This window comes from Oncorhynchus masou, chromosome 21 (assembly GCF_036934945.1).
Source record: "Oncorhynchus masou masou isolate Uvic2021 chromosome 21, UVic_Omas_1.1, whole genome shotgun sequence".
Classification (NCBI taxonomy): Eukaryota; Metazoa; Chordata; class Actinopteri; order Salmoniformes; family Salmonidae; genus Oncorhynchus; species Oncorhynchus masou.
The window spans coordinates 50850216-50872627 of record NC_088232.1 but is presented as its reverse complement, the minus strand read 5'-3'; the positions used below and the strand labels follow the sequence as shown (position 1 = coordinate 50872627).

The 22412-nt window shown below is 44.5% G+C and overlaps 1 protein-coding gene across 5 annotated transcripts in view; it reads left to right on the top strand.

Moving 5' to 3' along the window:
• Positions 1-1044: 1044 nt before the first annotated feature.
• The window catches only part of LOC135508486 (probable phospholipid-transporting ATPase IA), a 32744-nt gene continuing 11376 nt past the window's right edge, over positions 1045-22412 (top strand). Inside the window, exons 1-26 of one of the 5 annotated variants that reach the window (XM_064928717.1) lie at positions 1045-1391; positions 3136-3250; positions 3410-3509; positions 3757-3855; positions 4102-4147; positions 4311-4351; positions 6742-6815; positions 7310-7379; positions 7526-7653; positions 7910-8187; positions 9127-9254; positions 10024-10190; positions 12041-12113; positions 12205-12310; positions 13720-13802; positions 13963-14012; positions 14125-14194; positions 18633-18717; positions 19214-19353; positions 19721-19859; positions 20003-20067; positions 20769-20941; positions 21225-21408; positions 21647-21757; positions 22009-22083; positions 22196-22318. In XM_064928717.1, the coding sequence (XP_064784789.1) occupies positions 1346-1391; positions 3136-3250; positions 3410-3509; positions 3757-3855; positions 4102-4147; positions 4311-4351; positions 6742-6815; positions 7310-7379; positions 7526-7653; positions 7910-8187; positions 9127-9254; positions 10024-10190; positions 12041-12113; positions 12205-12310; positions 13720-13802; positions 13963-14012; positions 14125-14194; positions 18633-18717; positions 19214-19353; positions 19721-19859; positions 20003-20067; positions 20769-20941; positions 21225-21408; positions 21647-21757; positions 22009-22083; positions 22196-22318 (2769 nt within the window). In that variant the 5' untranslated portion in view covers positions 1045-1345. Of the gene's footprint in view, positions 1392-3135; positions 3251-3409; positions 3510-3756; positions 3856-4101; positions 4148-4310; positions 4352-6187; positions 6262-6741; positions 6816-7309; positions 7380-7525; positions 7654-7909; positions 8188-9126; positions 9255-10023; positions 10191-12040; positions 12114-12204; positions 12311-13719; positions 13803-13962; positions 14013-14124; positions 14195-18632; positions 18718-19213; positions 19354-19720; positions 19860-20002; positions 20068-20768; positions 20942-21224; positions 21409-21646; positions 21758-22008; positions 22084-22195; positions 22319-22412 lie in introns of those variants that run through there. The other 4 variants (XM_064928721.1, XM_064928718.1, XM_064928719.1 and 1 more) reach the window with 4 other exon arrangements.

Here is a 22412-nt window from a genome sequence, read left to right as displayed (position 1 = left end):
GGGAAGCATTGGAGTCAACATGGGTCAGCATCCCTATGGAACATTTTCGACACCTTGTAGAGTCTATGCCCGGACAAATTGAGACTGTTCTGAGAGCAAAAGGGGATGCAACTCAATTTCAGGAAGGTTTTTCCTAATGTTCTGTACACTCAGTGTAATGTATTGTGACCTTCTGAGTGGGTGGATTAAAATGTGTTGATGGGAATATAGAACTCAGTCCCTCATGAAATAACACCATATATATATATATATATATATATATATATATATATATATATATATATATATATATATATATATTCTATAGACCATACTGAGTAATTTCAATCCCACATTTACTTTGGCACCTAGAATAGTTTTTGCTCTATAAACTTTTTCATTGTAGCTTTATTTTACCAGTTAAGTTGACTGAGAACACATTCTCATTTACAGCAATGACCTCTGGAATAGTTACGAGGGAGAGGAGGGGGATGAATGAGCCACTTGGAAGCTGGGGATTATTAGGAGGTCATGATGGTATTAGAGCCATATTGGGAATTTAGCCAGGACACCGGGGTTAGCACCCCTACTCTTACAATAAGTGCCATGGGATCTTTGGTGACCACAGAGAGTCAGATAACACCCATTTAACATCCCATCTGAAAGACATAAGCAATCCATATAAATGGAATCGCATTGTGTCAAATCGAATGGGTGGAGTAAATTATTCACTCTGTATTATTCAGTGCCCCATGAAATGACACTATATATACATTCCACAGACCCTACTGAGTATTCCCTACCATACCTTTAACGTGGCACGTAGAATAGTTTTTGCTCTACATGCCAATATGTTTCCCATATACAGTGATGTGCATTGGGGACATTTATTTGACTTTGGAACATTGCAAATGTCACTTAAATCTGAATACATTTTAATCATTGTTAAATGTTTATACAATTATTTTGCATATACCATGAATAAACACAGGTTATTGAAAGTTTTATACTATTACGTGGGGGGGGCTTTTATTTTGAACATTTGCGGGAATTCCGTGACACGGAAGTACTTTTTGTTGTTGTTGAGTATTGTTGATAAAATGCTGATATGATAATGCATTTTCACTGAAATCTACAAAATGAAGGGAACGGGGGGAAAAAATTATTTAACGGCTCAGGTCGACTTGATATTGTAACGAATGAACTCCTACTAGCTTCATTACCTAAGTTCGTAGTGGTAGTTCAGAAAGGAGTGTTTTTGGCGTAGCTAACGTTAACGTTGCTACCTTGGCTACCGTAAACAAGCCATCTGGCGACCTGTCACTGCTGGTTGTGGTCACTGTCAGGTGCTTTTCACTGTGGTGAGATGCCTATCGAAAGAACTCTCTCGGACCTCCGTTCACGGTTGGGGGGTAGGTGTTCTTCGTCTATCATATACTCCATTGATGCACTACTACTCATAGATACTGGCTAGCTAGTTTTAGGATATGTTCTAAAAATTAAAAAAATATCTCAATTAACATAATGTTCACTGACTAGCTAACGTTAGTTACCGTTTCTCTAGCTAGATATGATTGTGAATTTGCTAGCTGGGTTGATAGAAAATGGTTTTTCATATCTCATCATTACATGGTGTTTGCTAGAGAATTGAACAATATACAGCATTTCAACTTGCACTACACTTTCTGTCTAATGTCTAGCCTATTTCTGTCCTGCTTTTCCAACCAGCACCTTTAGGGTCGAAGGGCAAAGGCTCCTCCACTACTGATTACACATTAATCTGAAGGATCATGCCCCTAAACCCTGCTGCTGTTCCCTGTGTTTGTCAGAGACGTAGCTAGTCACTGAACCAGTCTGATGAGGAAATGCAGTTCTGACCGTCATCAAGGCATGTGTCTATACGGACTCTCTCAAGATATTGTATCCTGTTAATGATTTTCTGAACTGAAGCACAAAACTCTCAGAAGTTATTAGCTGCATTTTATATGGTCATGTTGATGACCGTGATCGTCTATTCAATTAACTCCGTTGTCTCCAAATCTTGCATTCACTAAGAAAGCAAGGGCTGTACCAGCTAATGACAGAGGCCCTTGATTTCTCCCCCAATTTCCTCTTGAAGACAGTGCAGTTACAGAGTAATGCACGAGTAACAGTGGAATCAATTGTCTTTGTCATGGTTATACTGTACTGTATGAGGATTCTGTGTGGGCAAAATCGCTCTTAGTGTGTCATGAGATCACACCATGTTTATGTGGGCATGACCACTGAATTAAGCTCTTTGTTGTCTGTTGACTGTTAAATAGGCCTAGCTAGGTTTTGAAGGTTCCACAGCCTATGCAGTGAAAGTGTTGTTGGTCTAACTAAAGATTTGAATTAAAAAGATTATGATTCAGGTGTGCATTGATGTCAATGGAAGATTTGTGTGTAGTGTAAGCTTCTGTTGCTCCTGCAGATAGTCAGGATTAGGCCCAATGACTTATATATATTATACACTAGATGACTAATTGGGGGTGCTGTTTTGATGCCACCGTGCCTCCATCTTGGCACTCCCCCAAAATGCATTCATTAATGTCTACATTCGTTGTTGCTACATTTTCTCTATTGCAAACACCTTAATGCATACTTTTAAAATATATTATACGAGCTGAACATTAAAAAATAAATAAAAATAAACATTTTCCTTAATGTATATTTTTCTGAGATTACTTATGTTACTGTCCCCGCTACAACAACAAACATATTTAAATACTGTACATGTGATTTTTGTCCTTCAAAAGTTTAATTGAAATACAGTATAATTCTATTTATTCCTATGGCAGACTGCTCCTACTAGGGAGGGCCAATATGGCCGACCGTGCGGTCAAATCCTCTCAATGGCAAATACATAGCAAAATGCAATCTAGGGCTTATATACATCATTGATTGTGTCTAAATGAGTTTACACTCTGCATCTTCTCGCACTCCTACACTGTCTTTCTTAGACACTCTAATCTATTTAGCCTATAGGCCAGTGCCATACAGGGCGGCGATGGTCTTGCAACATGGTTGAATGTGCAGGAGAAAGTAATTACACACAGAAACCTGGTATGTTAAAAGCCTATCAGTTGTTGTAAAGCCTTGATGGGGCAAGATGTCTTTTTTACCGTTATCCCATAGGATATGAGAAGATTGAGGAAGCTACATCGAGGACCTCTATAGCTGACCTTGAGGATGCCAGACTTATATTCATCAATCAGCCTCAACTCACTAAGTTCTGCACCAATCACGTCAGGTAGCCCGAGTGTTTACATTTTATAAGTAAACTCATTTGTAGGCCTATGTTATTATTTGGCAATGACCATTTTGCCCAGTCAATTCTTAGTAAACACCTGATAATTTCTCTTACCGTGCTGCTGAATATTGTTGTGTGTTTCTCTCTCGCCTTTTCCAGCACAGCCAAATACAATGCGCTTACCTTCCTGCCTCGATTCCTATACGCTCAGTTCAGGAGGGCTGCTAACTCATTCTTCCTGTTCATTGCACTACTGCAGGTGGTGGTCTAAATAATTACACAGTGTATTTTGCACATTTCAGCACTGTTTAGCAGACAGAAATTCTCACCTATCAGACACACATCGTGGTTGTTAAATGGATAGTTAACTTTTTTTTTTTTTAGGTTTTACCTTATTAAACGACTTAATAGAAAATCAGTTTTGTAAAAAAAAAAAAAAAAAAAAAGGGGTTAACTATCACTTTTAACACACAGACTAACTATGTCTGTCTCCATTCTCCTGGTAGCAAATTCCGGATGTTTCTCCCACAGGACGGTGGACTACCCTGGTTCCTTTGATCCTCATCCTGTTGGTGGCAGCCCTGAAGGAGATCGTTGAGGATCTGGTGAGGACCATAGAACCAGAATGACATGAATATATATCTCTATTTCTATAGAGAGGACATCCGTTATGTGTTCTCTGACAACGTGCCCAAGTGCACATCTGAAAGTCTTCTTGTACTCGCTGACCGTGTGGTTTTTGATTGTCTTAAAACTGATTCCATAAAAATGTCCTTTGGATGAAGGATGCTTGACATACAATAAAACCATTGGACAGAGATAATTTCATTTTTGAATGTTCTTCCCAACAGAAACGTCACAAAGCAGATAGGGTGGTCAACAGGAAGGAGGCCCAAGGTAAGAAACTGTTGAAATGATTGATCTTATTACTGCTTTTCAAACAGGTGTAGGTTATTGGACAGATTTTAGTATCAGGATTTGCTAACATAGTTTTCTCTCTGTGTGTCCCCCCCCTCTCCTCTTCCTGTTTCCCTATTTCTGCCTTCTCTCTCTTTGTCAGTTCTGAGAAATGGAGCATGGGAGATTGTTCACTGGGAGAAGGTATGTCACTCAATATCAGGCCAGAGTCAGGTATTTTCTGCTTACTTTCCTCTGCCTTCAGATGGGCTAAACGCTAATTGTTGTTTGATGTCTAGTGATTCAATGGTTAAGTTGAGCAACAGTCTGTCACTGAATAGGGTGTACATTTTAAGTTGTCATATTTTACATTGCCTAGTAGTTTATTCTTCATTAGGGGGAGAGACTTAGGATTTAGACCTAGCTAATGATTTAAACACATGTAAACTCGGGGGGGGGGGGAAAAGAAACATCCTCTCACTGTCAACTGCGTTTATTTTCAGCAAACGTAACATGTGTAAATATTTGTGTGAACATAACAAGATTTAAGAACTGAGACATAAACTGAACAAGTTCCACAGACATGTGTCAAGTAGAAATGGAATAATGTGTCCCTGAACAAGTTCAGTGGTTCAAAATCAAAGGTCAAACAGTCAGTATCTGGTGTGGCCACCAGCTGCATTAAGTACTGCAGTGCATCTCCTCCTCATGGACTGCACCAGACTTGCCAATTCTTGCTGTGAGATGTTACCCCACTCTTCCACCAAGGCACCTGCAAGTTCCCAGACATTTCTGGTGGGAGTGGCCCTAGACCTCACCCTCTGATCCAACAGGTCTCAGACGTGCTCAACGGGATTGAGATCCGGGCTCTTCACTGGCCATGGCAGAACACTGGCATTCCTGTCTTGCAGGAAATCACGCACAGACGAGCAGTATGGCTGGTGGCATTGTCATGCTGGAGGGTCATGTCAGGATGAGCCTGTAGGAAGGGTACCACATGAGGGAGGAGGATGTCTTCCCTGTAATGCACAGTGTTGACATTGTCTGCAATGACAGCAAGCTCAGTCCGATGATGCTGTGACACACCGCCCCAGACCATGACAGACCCTCCACCTCCAAATCGATCCCACCCAAGAGTATAGGCCTCGGTGTAACGCTCATTCCTTTGACGATAATGCGAATCCGACCATCACCCCTGGTGAGACAAAACCGCGACTCGTGAAGAGCACTTTTTGCCAGTCCTGTCTGGTCCAGTGAAGAGCACTTTTTGCCAGTCCTGCCTGGTCCAGCGATGGTGGGTTTATGCCCATAGGCGACATTGTTGCCTGTGATGTTTGGTGAGGACCTGCCTTACTACAGGCCTACAAGCCCTCTGTCCAGCCTTTCTCAGCCTATTGCGGACAGTCTGAGCACTGATGGTGGATTGTGCGTTCCTGGTGTAACTCTGGCAGATGTTGTTTCCATCCTGTACCTGTCCCGCAGGTGTGATGTTCAGATGTACGGATCCTGTGCAGGTGTTGTTACACGTGGTCTGCCACTGCGAGGACGATCAGCTATCCCGTCTGTCCCAGTTGTCCTGTCCCATCTCCCTGTAGCGCTGTCTTAGGCGTCTCACAGTATGGACATTGCAATTTATTTCCCTGGCCACCTCTGCAGTCCTCATGCCTCCTTGCAGCATTCCTAAGGCATGTTCACGCAGATGAGCAGGGACCCTGGGCATCTTTCCTTTGGTGTTTTTCAGAGTCAGTAGAAAGGCCTCTTTAGTGTCCTAAGTTTTCATAACTGTGACCTTAATTGCATACCGTCTGTAAGCTGTTAGTGTCTTAATGACCGTTCCACAGGTGCATGTTCATTAATTGTTTATGGTTCATTGAACAAGCATGGGAAACAGTGTTTAAACTCTTTACAATGAAGATCTGTGAAGTTATTTGAATTGTTAGGAATCATCTTTGAACGACAGGGTCCTGAAAAGGGGGACGTTTCATTTTTTGCTGAGTTTATCTACATAATGTCTAGTAATTGCCGTAGTGTTCTTTGCAGGTAGAGGTCGGAGATGTAGTCACATTAAATGGGAGAGAATACATCCCTGCAGACTCGATCGTGCTGTCCTCCAGGTAGTGCTAGAATCGCAGACGTTAGATTGGTAGTTTGTTGTGGTTATGCCTCTCTGCTTTAGGCTTCAGTAACCTCTGTTCCCTTCTAGCTTCAGTAGGTCACGCTATCTGTGTTAGTTGTTCTGATATCTTGTTTTGAAGTAGTCTCACTCTTTCTTTCCCTCCCTCTCCCCTTCCCGACCGTTCCCTGTGTTCTGTCTGTCAATGTGTCTCTGTGTGCCCATGTCTCTGTCCCCACCCCCCACCTCGACCGTTCCCTGTGTTCTGTCTGTCTGCCTGTGTGCCTATGCCTCTGTCCCCACCCCCCACCTCGACCGTTCCCTGTGTTCTGTCTGTCTGCCTGTGTGCCCATGTCTCTGTCCGCACCCCCACCCCGACCGTTCCCTGTGTTCTGTCTGTCTGCCTGTGTGCCCATGTCTCTGTCCGCACCCCCTACCGTTGCCTGGTCACTCCTGGTACGTTCTTTTGCGGGTAACTTAGGTGACGGTCGGGGACGTAGTCAGAGCCAGTGACGGGGACCACCTCCCGGCAGACCTCGTCCTGCTGGCTTCCAGGTCGGGGTCTTGTAGTCTACTGGCATTGGGGGCTAAAATCAAACCCTTTGTACAGTGTTGCACCTATCACCTTTTTACTAGTCCACGTGGTTGTAAAGGACACAAGAGGAAGAAAGGATCCTACTTAATTATTTGAACATGCTAAATGCCAAATGCCCCGTGTCATACTTGAATCCTGCGGAGCGGGACTGCTCCCCTTGTTGGCACGATCTCTGTTTGTACCAGGCATCTCTTCCTCTTTACGTTACTGTCTAAAATCAAAGGACTAGCTAGGTTATTGTACTGATAACACACCTAGTTATTAGACCACAGAGCACACTCATCTTGGAGTTTAGTGCTTTACTGTCTCCCTGTTGCTATGGCTACTGTAGCATTGTTGTTCTCTCCCTGGATCTATTTTCTTACCCATCTCTTCCCCTATTGTTAGATAACTTCTGTGAACACCATTCTAGATGCATTCTAGATTGTTTTGACGGCCACTTTCTTTTCACCAGCGAGCCACATGCTATGTGCTACATCGAGACTTCGAATTTAGACGGGGAGACCAACCTAAAGATACGACAGGTGAAGGTTCTTAATTCATCCACACACACACACACAGACGCATACACAGACACACCAAACATACCACTTAATACGTTACATTGTGGCCCAGATAGGAGGAGTCAGCTCGTCAACTCAACCCCTGCACCTCTTCCTTCCCCAACCAGGGTCTTCAGGTCACAGCGCATGACAAGGATGCTGATAGGCTGTCGCGGCTGAGCGGGTGCATGGAGTGCGAAAGCCCCAATCGCCACCTCTACGACTTTGTAGGCGTCATCCGATTAGAGGGTCATCGGTGAGAGAGATCTATCAATCAATTCTATATATATATATATATATATCTGTATAGGTCCTAGCCCTTTCTACAGCGACAGTAACCCAGCCTAGACCTCCATAGAGCATTCAACAGCACAGTGCCAAGGAAAAGTTCTGTCTCAGTATTCTTTCATACAGTCCTTTCAGAAAGTGTCCACCCTCTGACACAGCTTAGTGTGAATCACTACTTCCTAGGGTTGCAATAAATCTGATATCCACCGATTCGTTCTCCTCAGTCCCGTCCCTTTAGGTCCGGAGCAGATCCTTCTCCGTGGAGCCCGGCTCCGGAACACCCAGTGGGTGAACGGCATGGTGGTGTACACCGGGCACGACACCAAGCTGATGCAGAACAGCACGCGACCTCCGCTTAAGCTGTCCAGCGTGGAGCACATCACAAACACCCTGATCCTGGCGCTGTTCGGCTGCCTGCTGGCCATCTCCCTGGTCTGCTCGGCCGGACAGACACTCTGGAAGACCCAGTACGGGGACTTCGCCTGGTACATGGACCTCAACTGTGAGTCACCTTACTTTATGTTAAGTTACTTTATGTTAAGTTACTTTATGTTAAGTTACTTTATGTTAAGTTACTTTATGTTAAGTTACTTTATGTTAAGTTACTTTATGTTAAGTTACTTTATGTTACGTTATGTTTTATTACTTTACGTTAAATTCTACTTTACGTTAAATTCTACTTTACGTTAAATTCTACTTTGCGTTATTCTAGTTAACTCTATTCTACGTTACTTTATTCTGTTAGTACAACGTGATGTTGGATGGATATGATCATAGAGGCACTTTTCTATCAGACTGATATATTATTGGATTATACCAATGAATTAATAGCAATTATTGGATAATACCAATACCAACTGTAACTTGTGTATGATCCCAATTTAGTGCCCAGCAAATGTCTGATATATAATAATTTACATGAACCATTACCCTCTCAGTAAAAGTAATGGCATGGTGTTTTTATTTCTTTACCACTGTAGTCCTAGCACCTCCAGGTAACAACCTTTCTCTGAGGCCTGTAGAAATGTTTTTGGTTGTATCCCCCAGACTAGTGACTTAGACCCCATTGTTCATTACAATAGAGCTTGTTTAGAAGTAAGAGCTTGTTAAAATAGAGCTTGTTTAGAAGTAAGAGCTTGTTAAAATAGAGCTTGTTTAGAAGTAAGAGCTGTAGATTATTTTATATGTGAATTCCATGGCCCATGGTAAACAATGTGTCCACCGAGCTAGTCATGTTTTAAAGGCATACTGTCGCAAAACCAAAAACCAGTGTTCAGATTATAACTCCTTTTCTTTTCTTTTTTTTTTAACTCTGTTTTGCACCGTTTTATCCCTAGTGAACATGTCCCAGGTCTAAAGAAAGGGTTTGTTGTGGCACCTGGATTCAAATGAGATTAAAGGTAATTTCTCTGTGTAACTTGCTCTAACTCCTTCCTACCAGATGGTGGCGCTGCCAACTTTGGCCTCAACTTCCTCACCTTCATCATCCTCTTCAACAACCTCATCCCCATCAGTCTACTGGTCACCCTGGAGGTCATCAAGTTCATCCAGGCGTACTTCATCAACTGGGTGGGAAAATCACTGCACTACACAGCCTCTTACTTCATCAACTGGGTGGGAAGCTCACTGCACTACACAGCCTCTTACTTAATCAACTGGGTGGGAAGATCACTGCACTACACAGCCTCTTACTTCATCAACTGGGAGGGAAAATCACTGCACTACACAGCCTCTTACTTCATCAACTGGGAGGGAAGATCACTGCACTACACAGCCTCTTACTTCATCAACTGGGAGGGAAAATCACTGCACTACACCGCCTCTTACTTCATCAACTGGGTGGGAAAATCACTGCACTACACAGCCTCTTACTTCATCAACTGGGAGGGAAAATCACTGCACTACACAGCCTCTTACTTCATCAACTGGGTGGGAAAATCACTGCACTACACAGCCTCTTACTTCATCAACTGGGTGGGAAAATCACTGCACTACACAGCCTCTTACTTCATCAACTGGGAGGGAAAATCACTGCACTACACAGCCTCTAACTTGGTATCTCAGAGTGGCGGTCAATTTCAATTTAATTCTGGTAGTGAACACTCTCAGTAGATGTTTAAATGGAATAATACCACAGGAGTAAATGTATCTACTTCAAAAGCTTGGCGAGAAGTTTTGGCAAATATGGAATTTGATCTAGTACACGTGAGTGAGCATACATTGATATCCGTACTATGGTAGTTTTGGGCCATTCAATTTATGCAATGACTTTCTCCACATCTTGTTTGTGCTGCAAAGTCTATTGGTGATGTGAATGTGTTTGTGTGTGTGTGTTCAGGACATGGATATGCATTATGAGCCTACGGATACCTCTGCCATGGCACGGACGTCCAACCTAAACGAGGAACTGGGTCAGGTCAAATACATCTTCTCTGACAAAACAGGCACTCTCACCTGCAACGTGATGCAGTTTAAAAAGTGCTCCATTGCAGGTGTCGCCTACGGGTGAGAAGGACTTGCGTTAAATCCAACCATTTTATAGGCATGAATTAGCATGAATAATACGATGTACTTTGCTGGATAGGTACGGTTGAAGTCAGAAGTGGACATACACCTTCGCCAAATACATTTAAACTCCGCTTTTTACCGTTTCTGACATTTAATCCTAGTAAAAAATAACCTGTTTTAGGTCCGTTAGGATCAGCACTTTATTTTAAAAGTGTGAAATGTCTGAATAATAGTAGAGTGATTTATTTCAGCTTTTATTTATTTTATCACATACACTCAAGTTTACATACACTCAATTAGTATTTGGTAATATTGCCTTGAACATGTTTTAACTTAGTCAAACGTTTCAGGTAGCCTTCCACAAGCTTCCCACAATACGTTGGGTGAATTTTGGCCCATTCCTCCTGACAGAGATGGTGTAATGGAGTCAGGTTTGTAGGCTTCCTTGCTTGCACACAATTTTTCAGTTCTGCCCACAATTGTCCTATGGGATTGAGGTCAGGGCTTTGTGATGGCCACTCCAATACCTTGACTTTGTTGTCCTTAAGCCATTTTGCCACAACTTTAGAAGTATGCTTGGGGTCATTGTCCATTTGGAAGACCCATTTGCGACCAAGCTTTAACTTCCTGACTGATGTCTTTATATGTTGCTTCAATATATCCACGTACTTTTCCTTCCTCACGATGCCATCTATTTTGTGAAGTGCACCAGTCCCTCCTGCAGCAAAGCACCCCCACAACATGATGCTGCCACCGACATGCTTCATGGTTGGGATGGTGTTCTTCAGCTTGCAAGCCTCCCCCTTTTTCCTCCAAACATAACCATGATCATTATGACCAAAGAGTTATTTTTGTTTCATCAGACCAGAGGACATTTCTCCAAAAAGTATGATCTTTGTCCCCATGTGTAGTTGCAAACCGTAGCCTGGCTTTTTTATGGCGGTTTTGGAGCAGTTGCTTCTTCCTTGCTGAGCGGCCTTTCAGGTTATATCGATATAGGACTCGTTTTACTGTGGATATAGATACTTTTGTACCTGTTTCCTCCAATATCTTCACAAGGTCCTTTGCTGTGGTCCTGGAATTGATTTGCACTTTTCGCACCTAGGTACGTTCATCTCTAGGAGACAGAACGCTTCTCCTTACTGAGTGGTATGATGGTTGCATGGTCCCATGGTGTTTATACCTGCGTACTATTGTTTGTACAGATGAACGTGGTACCTTCAGGCTTTTGGAAATTGCTCCCAAAGATGAAGCAGACTTGTGGAGGTCTACAGTTTATTTTCTGAGGTCATGGCTGTTTCTTTTGATTTCCCATGATGTCAAGCAAAGAGGCACTGCGTTTGAAGGTAGGCCTTGAAATACATCCACAGGTACACCTCCAATTGACTCAAATTATGTCAATTAGCCTATCAGAAGCTTCTAAAGCCATGACATAATTTTCTGGAACTTTCCAAGCTGTTTATAGGCACAGTCAACTCAGTGTATGTAAACTTCTGACCCACTGGAATTGTGATACAGTGAATTATAAGTGAAATAATCTGTCTGTAAACAATTGTTAGAATAATGATGTGTCCTACACAAAGTAGATGTCCTAACTGACTTGCCAAAACTTGTTTGTTAACAAGAAATGTGTGGAGTGGATGAAAAACGAGTTTTAATAACTCTTAAGTGTATGTAAACTTCTGACTTCAACTGTATCTCGTTGTCTTTTACTGTAGTGCTTGTCCACACAGTTATGTGGTGTTGGACAGATCTTTATTCACATCTCAATTGTAAACATATTTAAAATTGTAGATAAACCAAACATGTCAGTATGTAATATATTAGTTTTTGTTGTTGTTTGAAAGACACAACACAGACAGTCCTGAGGAAGAGGGCTTTGGCGATCCGACCTTACCGGAGAATCTCCACAATGATCACGTGAGTACATACCGTTAGACGATGTACTAGCTGTCAGTATCAACGTTTTTTTATATTTTTTTGTGTGTATTAATTGTGTTTGTGCGCCCAGCCCACAGCCACTATTATCCAAGACTTTCTGACCATGATGGCTGTGTGCCAGACTGCCGTTCCTGAGAAGACTGAGGACACTATAGTCTATCAGGCCTCTTCCCCAGGTAGTTCTCAAATGCATTGGATTTACACCTCTTCTACTATATTGCACCTCTTCTTCCTCTTCTACAGTATTATAGCAGAAGAGGTGTATTACGCCCCTTTTACTATATAGCAACTCTTCTACTATTATTGTCAATCAATCAAATGTATTTATGAAGCCCTTTTTACATCAGCCAATGTCACAAAGTGCCGTACAAAAACCCAGCCTAAAACCCCAAACGGCAAGCAATGCAGATGTAGAAGCACGGTGGTTAGGCAAAAACACCCTAGAAAGGCTGAGGGGTGGCCAGTCCTCTTATCTGGCTGTTCCGGGAGGAGATTATAGCAGAACATGGCCAAGATGTTCAAACGTTCATAGATCACCAGGTAGGTCAGATAATCAAAATCACTGTGGTTGTAGATGGTGCAACGGGTCAGCACCTCAGGAGAAAATGTCAGTTGGCTTTTCATAACCGATCATTCAGAGATAGAGACAGCAGGTGCGGGAGAGAGAGAGTCCAACACAGCAGATCCGGGAGCACGTCCAGTGAACAGGTCAGGGGTTCCATAGCCGCAGGCAGAACAGTTAAAACTGGAGCAGCAGCACGACCAGGTGGACTGGGGCCCGCAAGGAGTCATCAGGCCAGGTAGTCCACAGGTCCTCTGACAGAAGAGAGGGAGAAGAAGAGAAAGAGAGAGAATTAGAGGAAGCATAACTAAATTCACACAGGACACCGGATAAGAAAGGAGAGACACTCCAGATATTACAGACTGACCGTAGCCCCCCGACATATAAACTATTGCAGCATAAATACTGGAGGCTGAGACAGGAGGGGTTGGGAGACACTCTGGCCCTGTCCGACGATACCCCCAGACAGGTCCAAACAGTCAGGATATAACCCCACCCACTTTGCCAAAGCACTACTATATACTCCCCTTCTACTATATTACACCCCTTCTACTATATTACACCCCTTCTACTATATTACACCTCTTGTACTATATTACACCTCTTGTACTATATTACACCCCTTCTACTATATTACACCTCTTGTACTATATTACACCCCTTCTACTATATTACACCTCTTGTACTATATTACACCCCTTCTACTATATTACACCCCTTCTACTATATTATACCCCTTCTACTATATTATACCCCTTCTACTATATTACACCTCTTCTACTATATTACACCCCTTCCACTATATTACACCCCTTCTACTATATTATACCCCTTCTACTATATTCCACCCCTTCTACTATATTATACCTCTTTTAATATATTCCACCTCTTCTTCTATTGCCTTTATGACGTTGTACAGTGTAATCTTTGATTCTAGAATGATTCTACAGCTTCACTCCTGAATTTGAAAATCCCCAACAATGTCAAGTTTACTTTATTGCGATGTTCCTTTCCCCTGTCTAGATGAAGGGGCCCTGGTGAGAGCAGCCAGCAGCCTGGGCTTTGTGTTCTGTGGACGGACCCCAGACTCAGTCATCATACACGCTGTAAGTGGAACCAATTTATTATGTGATGCAGAATTAGAGTTAAACAATGTTTGTTTGAATCAGAGCCATATATTTAGATTAATAGTTTTGATTACTAGCTGCTATTCATGCTACATATTACTGTATAGGAACACATGCCATTGTTTGTCTTTGTTTACAGCTGGGAACAGAGCAAAGGTTTGAGTTGCTGAATGTCCTGGAATTTACAAGGTAGTTTTTGTATGCATTTGACGAGTCGTTGTAGATGTGTCCTGTCTATTGTTGGACTGTATCTGTCTCTTGGTTCTCATTTGAAAATCCTGATCTTTACTCTTTTCTTTAGCGATCGCAAAAGGATGTCGGTCATCATGCGTACGCCGTCCGGGCGGATCCGACTTTACTGCAAAGGAGCGGTTAGTATGGAGGACCAAGACTACACACATTCGTGTGTTTTTTATGTGTTCCTCAAATGAACATAATGCAACTGCAGAGTTAGCTTTTTACACATCCTTTGAAGGGCGATTGTACTTCCTGATTTGGACTCATTTTAGATTTGGTTAATTAAGAAATGCTAGCTGCCATGACTGAATTCAAACGTTAGTTGGTTTCCGGGTGTGGTTTGATGTGGATGTCTCTTGTGTGTCTTCGGAGGTGGGAAGAGAACGCCAAAGAACGCCAAATAACCCTGTTTCTAAAAAGGGAAGCCAGCCCTATAGCAGCTTCTTCCCTTACCCTGGTTTTTTGAACACTTACAGTCAACTACTGTCTGCTCCCCCTGCACTGTCAGTAAGACTTACAAGACCTCACCACACGGCGCCGTCGGAGATGCAACAATGGCAGGACTTGTGTACGTGGTCGTCCTCTTGTCTGTGACAGGTGGTTACACAACGATGTGAGGAGTTTCTGTGCCGTGAAGGGGTCATCGGTGGATCTGCCCTCTCAGCTAATCCCAGTTGGAGCTGAGTCACAGATACAGTCTGGTGTAATCAATGGGTGAAGGGTCTTTTTTTTTTAATTTTACCTTTATTTAACCAGGCAAGTCAGTTAAGAACAAATTCTTATTTTCAATGACGGCCTGGGAACAGTGGGTTAACTGCCTGTTCAGGGGCAGAACGACAGATTTATACCTTGTCAGCTCGGGGTTTGAACCTTCCGTTACTAGTCCAACGCTCTAACCACTAGGCTACCCTGCCGCCTCTACACTCTAACCACTAGGCTACCCTGCCGCCCCTACACCTAACCACTCTACCCTGGTTCTAACCACTAGGCTACCCTGCCGCCTCTACACTCTAACCACTAGGCTACCCTGCCGCCTCTACACTCTAACCACTAGGCTACCCTGCCGCCTCTACACTCTAACCACTAGGCTACCCTGCCGCCTCTACACTCTAACCACTAGGCTACCCTGCCGCCTCTACACTCTAACCACTAGGCTACCCTGCCGCCTCTACACTCTAACCACTAGGCTACCCTGCCGCCTCTACACTCTAACCACTAGGCTACCCTGCCGCCCCCTGCCGTCTGAAACCCGGATCGACGGTATGCAGGTTGTGTGGAGTTACCGTGGGACTAGAAAGGAGGACCGCACCCTGACAATCAGACCGGAGATAAGGTGACAAACACAACGTATTACTTCACGTCTAAAAGCTACAAGTCGGGTTGGAAAGATGGCTCCGGTGGAGTCGCCCTGTCTGTCACAGACCTGCAGGTGATGAGGGGGAATATACTGTACTGTAGCATCACCAGCACTCTGATTGGAAACCCCACCGACATCTGGTACGAGAATGGACAGCATGACTATATGAGAGCACTTCATCTCGCGCTACCATTTCTGGACTACATTTAAATCCAGCTACTCCTGTGCTGTAAAAGGCCATGGATATCTGGGAGGGGGTTTAGGGAGTTTTTCCTAGCCACCGTGCTTCTACACCTGCATTGCTTGCTGTTTGGAGTTTTAGGCTGGGTTTCTGTACAGCACTTTGAGATATCAGCTGATGTACGAAGCGCTATATAAATACATGTGATTTGATATCTCCACTCTCCTGCAGTGTGTCTTTATGACCAAGACTTTTGGAGTGTCTAGTTACACCAAGAGGAGTATCTGTGCCTTGAGGGGCTCATATGTGGCCAAATCCAGTATGTACACACATCCCAGTCATTACACAGAACAAGGTTCATGTTGGTTTTTTAACGAAGAATTCTAAAGATCTGAGGCCGGACCCAGACTACTACGCTGGTCGTGTGGAATACCATGGGAACAATGGGAGTGACTCCATGCTGGCAATTTAAAGGCCTGAGAGAGTGACTCAGCTGAGGTACAGGTTCAGATTAGGAACAACACTTCCTGAGGAATACGCTGCCAGTCCTGGGGATATCCTGACTGTCACAGACCTCCTGTTAGCGATGGATCCTACGTCGGTGTCCGAGGAGGAGAGAGTTGTCCTAAGATGCCGTATCAAATGTACTCTGGATCTCTGGAACACACACTTTATTTGGTATAAAAACAGACAGCCTGTACCAAAGAGTGATGCCGACTCCAACAGCCTGTACCTAGACCCGGTAAGCGTTGAGGATACAGGCCGCTACTCCTGTGCTGTAAAGTGAGGATCTCCACTCTCCTTAAGAGACTCAGATATATCTGATATGTCAGATATGGCCAACAAAAAACCCAAAACATTTTGTGTTAATCGGTCCCTCTGGTGAAGTAGTGGAGGGCAGTTCAGTGACTCTGAGCTGCAGCAGTAATGCCAACCCTGCAGTGGACATTTTATACTTGGTATTTCAATAATACAACTTAGACAAAGTGTATTCGGACACAGTTATCTCATCACTAACCTCAGCTCTGAGGACAGTGAACTCCTGCGCTGAGATGATATCATTGTAGCATCCTGGTTCCTGTGGTGGGGGTCTGTCCTGGATGCTGGAGCTCTTCTAATCCTCATCTTCTGGATTCTGAAGAGGAGGTCCACTGGAGGAGGGGATACCATAAGTCACACGTAGTGTTCACCCTGACCCCAACAATGACACGTACACAGCTGTGAACATAATGTCCAGGTCCCTTGAGTACGACACACTGGCAAGTGTGAGGGACTACGCCATTGACACGTACACGTCTCCTCAGAGAGACACGCAACCCCCACTGTATGCGAACATGCAGAGGAGAGAATAACCACAGCACCCGGACTGAAGAGGATCACCACAGAACCCGGACTGAATAGGATCACCACAGGACCCGGACTGAATAAGATCACCACAGGACCCGGACTGAAGAGGATCAACGCAGGACCCGGACTGAATAGGATCACCACAGGACCCGGACTGAATAGGATCACCACAGGACCCGGACTGAAGAGGATCACCACAGGACCCGGACTGAATAGGATCACCACAGGACCCGGACTGAATAAGATCACCACAGGACCCGGACTGAATAAGATCACCACAGGACCCGGACTGAAGAGGATCAACGCAGGACCCGGACTGAAGAGGATCACCACAGGACCCGGACTGAAGAGGATCACCACAGGACCCGGACTGAAGAGGATCACCACAGGACCCGGACTGAAGAGGATCACCACAGGACCCGGACTGAAGAGGACCACCACAGGACCCGGACTGAAGAGGACCACCACAGGACCCGGACTGAATAGGATCACCACAGGACCCGGACTGAAGAGGATCACCACAGGACCCGGACTGAATAAGATTACCACAGAACCCGGACTGAAGAGGATCACCTCAGGACCAGGACTGAAAGGATTAACACAGAACCTGGAATGAAGAGGATTACCACAGAACCCGGACTAAGGAAGATCACCACAGGACCAAAGAAGATCACCACAGGACCAGGACTGAAGAGGATTACCACAGAACCAGGACTGTTTGATTGAATGTTAGAATGGGGAAAAAATTAGTGACCTAAGCCACATTAAGTGTGGAGTGATTGTCGGTGTCAGGCATGCCGGTTCCAGTATCTCAGAAACAGACGGCCTTCTGGGCTTTACACACACACGAGTGTCTAGGGTTTACTGAGAATGGACAAACAAAAACGTCCAGTCAGCGGCAGTCCTGTGGGTGAAAACAGCTAGTTGATGAGAGGTGGAAGGACAAGGACAAGAGTCGTGCAAGCTAACAGGCGTCCCACAAACAGGCAAATAACGGCACAGTACAACAGTGGTGTGCAGAATGGCATCTCGAAACGCACAACTCGTCGGTCCTCGTCACAGATGGGCTATTGCAGGAGACGACCACACCGGGTTCCACTTCTATCAGCTTGAAACAGGGCTCCAGTGAGCACGCGATCACCCTCACTGGACAATTGACGAGTGGAAAAAACATTGCCTGGTCTGATGAATCTCGGTTCCTGTTGTCATGCTGATGGCAGAGTCGGGATTTAGCGTCAGCAGCATGAGTCCATGGCACCATCTATCTGGTATCTGAACAAAGAATTCAGGCTGTTCTGGAGACAAAGGTGTGTCTGACCCGGTACATAATAAACTGGTCACTGAGTGTAAATTATATATTTTGATACTTTCAGATACAATGCATTTGAAGAAAATAATTGTTTTGATCTTTGCCATATTCTTCATTCTCATGATAGTCACACTTGTTTTCTTATTCTATTACAAACTATTAACATTTTGGAAAAGTTTAGTGTAAATTAAATGCATGTTGTAAATTAGCTCAAAGTTAAATGTTCGAAATATACAGCGAATAAAATGAGTTTGCAGCAGTGCAATGTCCATTTGTGGTATATATAAAAAACACACACAAAAAAACAGCTATGATATCTTTGCACATTCAAAGAATTAGCCACGTTTGTTGCAACAATCTGGGTGGGTTTTCTGACAGGACTCTGTCATCTACGACAGACTGGCGGACAGCTCCAAGTACAAAGACATCACTCTCAACCACCTGGAGCAGTTTGCCACAGAGGGTGAGCCACAGTTCCACTGTTCTCACGCATTCCAATGGCATTGTTATTTCACCTTTATTTTACTAGGCAAGTCCGTGAAGAACAAATTCTTATTTTCAATGACGGCCTAGGAACAATGGGTTAACTGCCTGTTCAGGGGCAGAACGACAGAACGACCTTGTCAGCTCGGGGATTTGAACTTGCAACCTTTCGGTTACTAGTCCAACGCTCTAACCACTAGGCTACCCTGCCGCACCAGAGTAGAGTAGAGTAGGACTAGCTAGCCAATGAACCTCTTCACATGCAAGTATAGTGTTGTTATTTCATGTTTTCGCAATGATCTGGTTAGATCTGATAGGTTTAACCTATATGGTAATAGCTCCACCTTGCCCTCTGATTGGCTGGGCTGAATTTCACTATGTTTCTTATACATATCCAATTCTCTCAGATCTGTACTGTACAGGAGCATTGTATCATCTCTCTCTGTCTCTCACTCGATCTGTGTGTGTTTTGTCAGGACTAAGGACGTTGTGTTACGCTGTGACCAACATCTCAGATGAGTCATACGAGCAGTGGGCTGAGTTGTACCAGAGAGCCGCCACCTCCCTTACCAACCGAGCTCTGAAAATGGAGGAGAGTTATGAGCTCATCGAGAGGGTAACCAATAGAAAAACCCGTCTTTACAATAAAATAAAGACACACCGTAGACCTACAACTGTTTTTTTTTTCTAAAGGACCCTGTGCCTTCTGGCTGTCAGAAAATACTATCATAAAGTGACAGAGTTTCCCGTAAGATGATACAAAATGCATTCTTTCTCAAGAGTTTTCATGATGTAGCTACGATGTGGCATTGGTGTAGGCTGCCTCCATATCTTTACATGTTTGATTTAAGATTGACGGAAAGCAGGGTCGGAAGAATTTGTACTTTTTGCCGCTGCTCCACCGGTTCCATTGGACCAGGTAAGCTATATCAAGTGCACCTCAAGTATTTGAAATGTATTTCACTTGTATTTTTTTTCCCCAGAACCTGCAGTTGCTTGGTGCCACGGCCATAGAGGACAAGCTACAAGACAAAGTCCCCGAAACCATAGAGACTCTGCTCAGAGCTGGCATCAAGATCTGGATCCTCACCGGAGACAAGCAGGAGACTGCCATCAATATAGGTGAGGAGGCAGACCGACTGACTGACTGGCACACACACACACATCTCCACCTGCCAATACACACTAAAAGTGCTCAGACCCACTTAGGTCCACTATGAATCAGTACCATCAAATGAAATCCTTCTTACCCTCTGCCTCTCAAGGTCACTCGTGTAGGCTGCTGAGGAAGAACATGGGGCTGTTGGTCGTGAACGAGGAGACACTAGAAGTAAGTGTCAATCCCAATCTCGCCCTCCTGTTGTCAACAACAGAAAACAAACCACAGCAACTGGATATGAGGCCTTTTCTGTTCTGAGCATGTTGTTCATAAATGTACTATTATATGACGCTAGCAACACCACGGACGAGAATTCCATTCTCATGTACAAAAGAAATCTATGTTTGTCTAAGTTGCTTTGTATAAAGGCATCTGCATCACAGTGCTAGCTGTGCCTCCAGAGATTTTTGGTTCGAGCCCAGGCTCTGTCGCAGCTGACCGTGACCGGGAGGCCCATGGGGTGGCGCTCAATTGGCCCAGCGTCGTCCGGGTTAGGGAGGGTTTGGCCGGCAGGGAAATCCTTGTCTCATTGCACACTAGCGACTCCTGTGGCGGGCCGGGTGCAGTGCACGCTGACCAGGTCGCCAGGTGCATGGTGTTTCCTCCGACACATTGGTGCGGCTGGCTTCCAGGTTGGACGTGCATTGTGTCAAGAAGCAGTGTGGCTAGGTTGGGTTGTGTTTCGGAGGACGCATGGCTCTCGACCTTTGCTTCTCCCGAGTCCGTACGGGAGTTGCAGCGATGAGACAAGACAGTAACTACTACCAATTGGATACCACAAAATTGGGGAGAAAAAGGGGGTAAAAAGAAAAAGCTATAAAGAAAAAGGCATCTGCTAAATGGCAGTCATTCAATAACTTACTATATCCTAGGGGACGCGAGCGGCTTTGAGTCATCACTGTGGCATGCTGGGAGAGGCGCTCCACAGGGAGAACGACGTTGCCTTGGTGATGGATGGCGAGACCCTGAAGTACGCCCTCAGCTTCGAGGTGCGCCAGTACTTCCTGGACCTGGCCCTATCCTGCAAGGCCGTCATCTGCTGCAGGTAGCCAATCACAGCATAGGAGCCCTCCATTCAGAATGTTGCTAAAGATGGAGAGAAGCCCTCCTGTCGGTGTTCACTCCAACCTTGTTCCTGGAGAGAGACACTCCTGTTCACTCCAACTCCAGTTGGAACTAACCTGATTCAGCTAATTATTAGAATCAGGTGCACTAGTTTAGGGTTGGAGTTAAAACCTACAGGACGGTATCTCTCCAGGAACAGGGTTGGAGAGCCCTGCTATAAACAATCATATTCAGTGATGATTCAATATCACGTGTGTGCCCAGGGTGTCTCCACTGCAGAAGTCGGAGGTGGTGGACCTGGTCAAGAGGCAGGTGAAGGTGATCACCCTGGCCGTCGGTGACGGTGCCAACGACGTGGGCATGATCCAGACGGCTCACGTTGGCGTGGGCATCTCTGGCAACGAGGGCCTGCAGGCCGCCAACTCCTCCGACTACTCTATCGCCCAGGTAACCCCTCTTATCACCTTAACACATCATTACTTCTGAATGTATTTGAGGACTGGTTTTTAGGGGGCAATAAAATAATTTATGGCATTATTTAACAAGGGCAAATCGACGATATGATATTGGATATCACCTAACCCTAATATGTGGCATCTGGTCTCTGTCTCGCTCCGTCTGTCTCGCTATTCTGTCTATGTCCCTCTTTCTATGTCTCTCTCTGTTTCGTTCCCTGTCTTTTCAGTTTAAGTACCTGAGAAATCTTCTTCTAGTCCATGGGGCATGGAACTACAACCGAGTGTCCAAATGCATCCTGTACTGTTTCTACAAGAACATAGTGTTGTACATCATAGAGGTAGGGCTGCTTCAGTAGAGCCGCAACAATTCTGGTAAATTTCACTAAAGGTCCAGAGTTTCCAGAAGTCACGGTTGCAAGATTCCCAGAATTAGGAAGGAATAAGCAGGAAATCCTCCTACCAGGTTTTTTTTTCTAATGTCTCATTGGGATTTTGTGAAAGTTCCCATAATTCTGCAACCCTTTGAGATCAACATGGATGTCAGTGTGTAATAGAGAACCTCAGTCACTCATTCATCTTGTTTTTTTAGATCTGGTTTGCGATCGTGAACGGGTTCTCTGGTCAGATTCTATTTGAACGTTGGTGCATTGGTCTTTACAATGTGGTAAGTGTGTACACTCCTTATTCAATCCTTACATGGAATTCTCCCTGATTTACCCCCTGGTAAAATACGACTGTATCACTTTTTAGTCTTTGTGTGTGTGTGTGTGTGATAGATCTTCACAGCGATGCCTCCTCTGGCCCTGGGTATATTTGAGCGCTGCTGCAAGAAAGAGAACATGCTAAAATACCCAGAACTCTACAAGACCTCCCAGAACGCACTGGGTTTCAACACCAAGGTACAACCTCCACCCATTAACCCCGGTCATTATTGCCTTGTGAAAAGGAGACGAGGGGCCTTTCTCATTTATCAATCGTGAGCAGCACGAATTT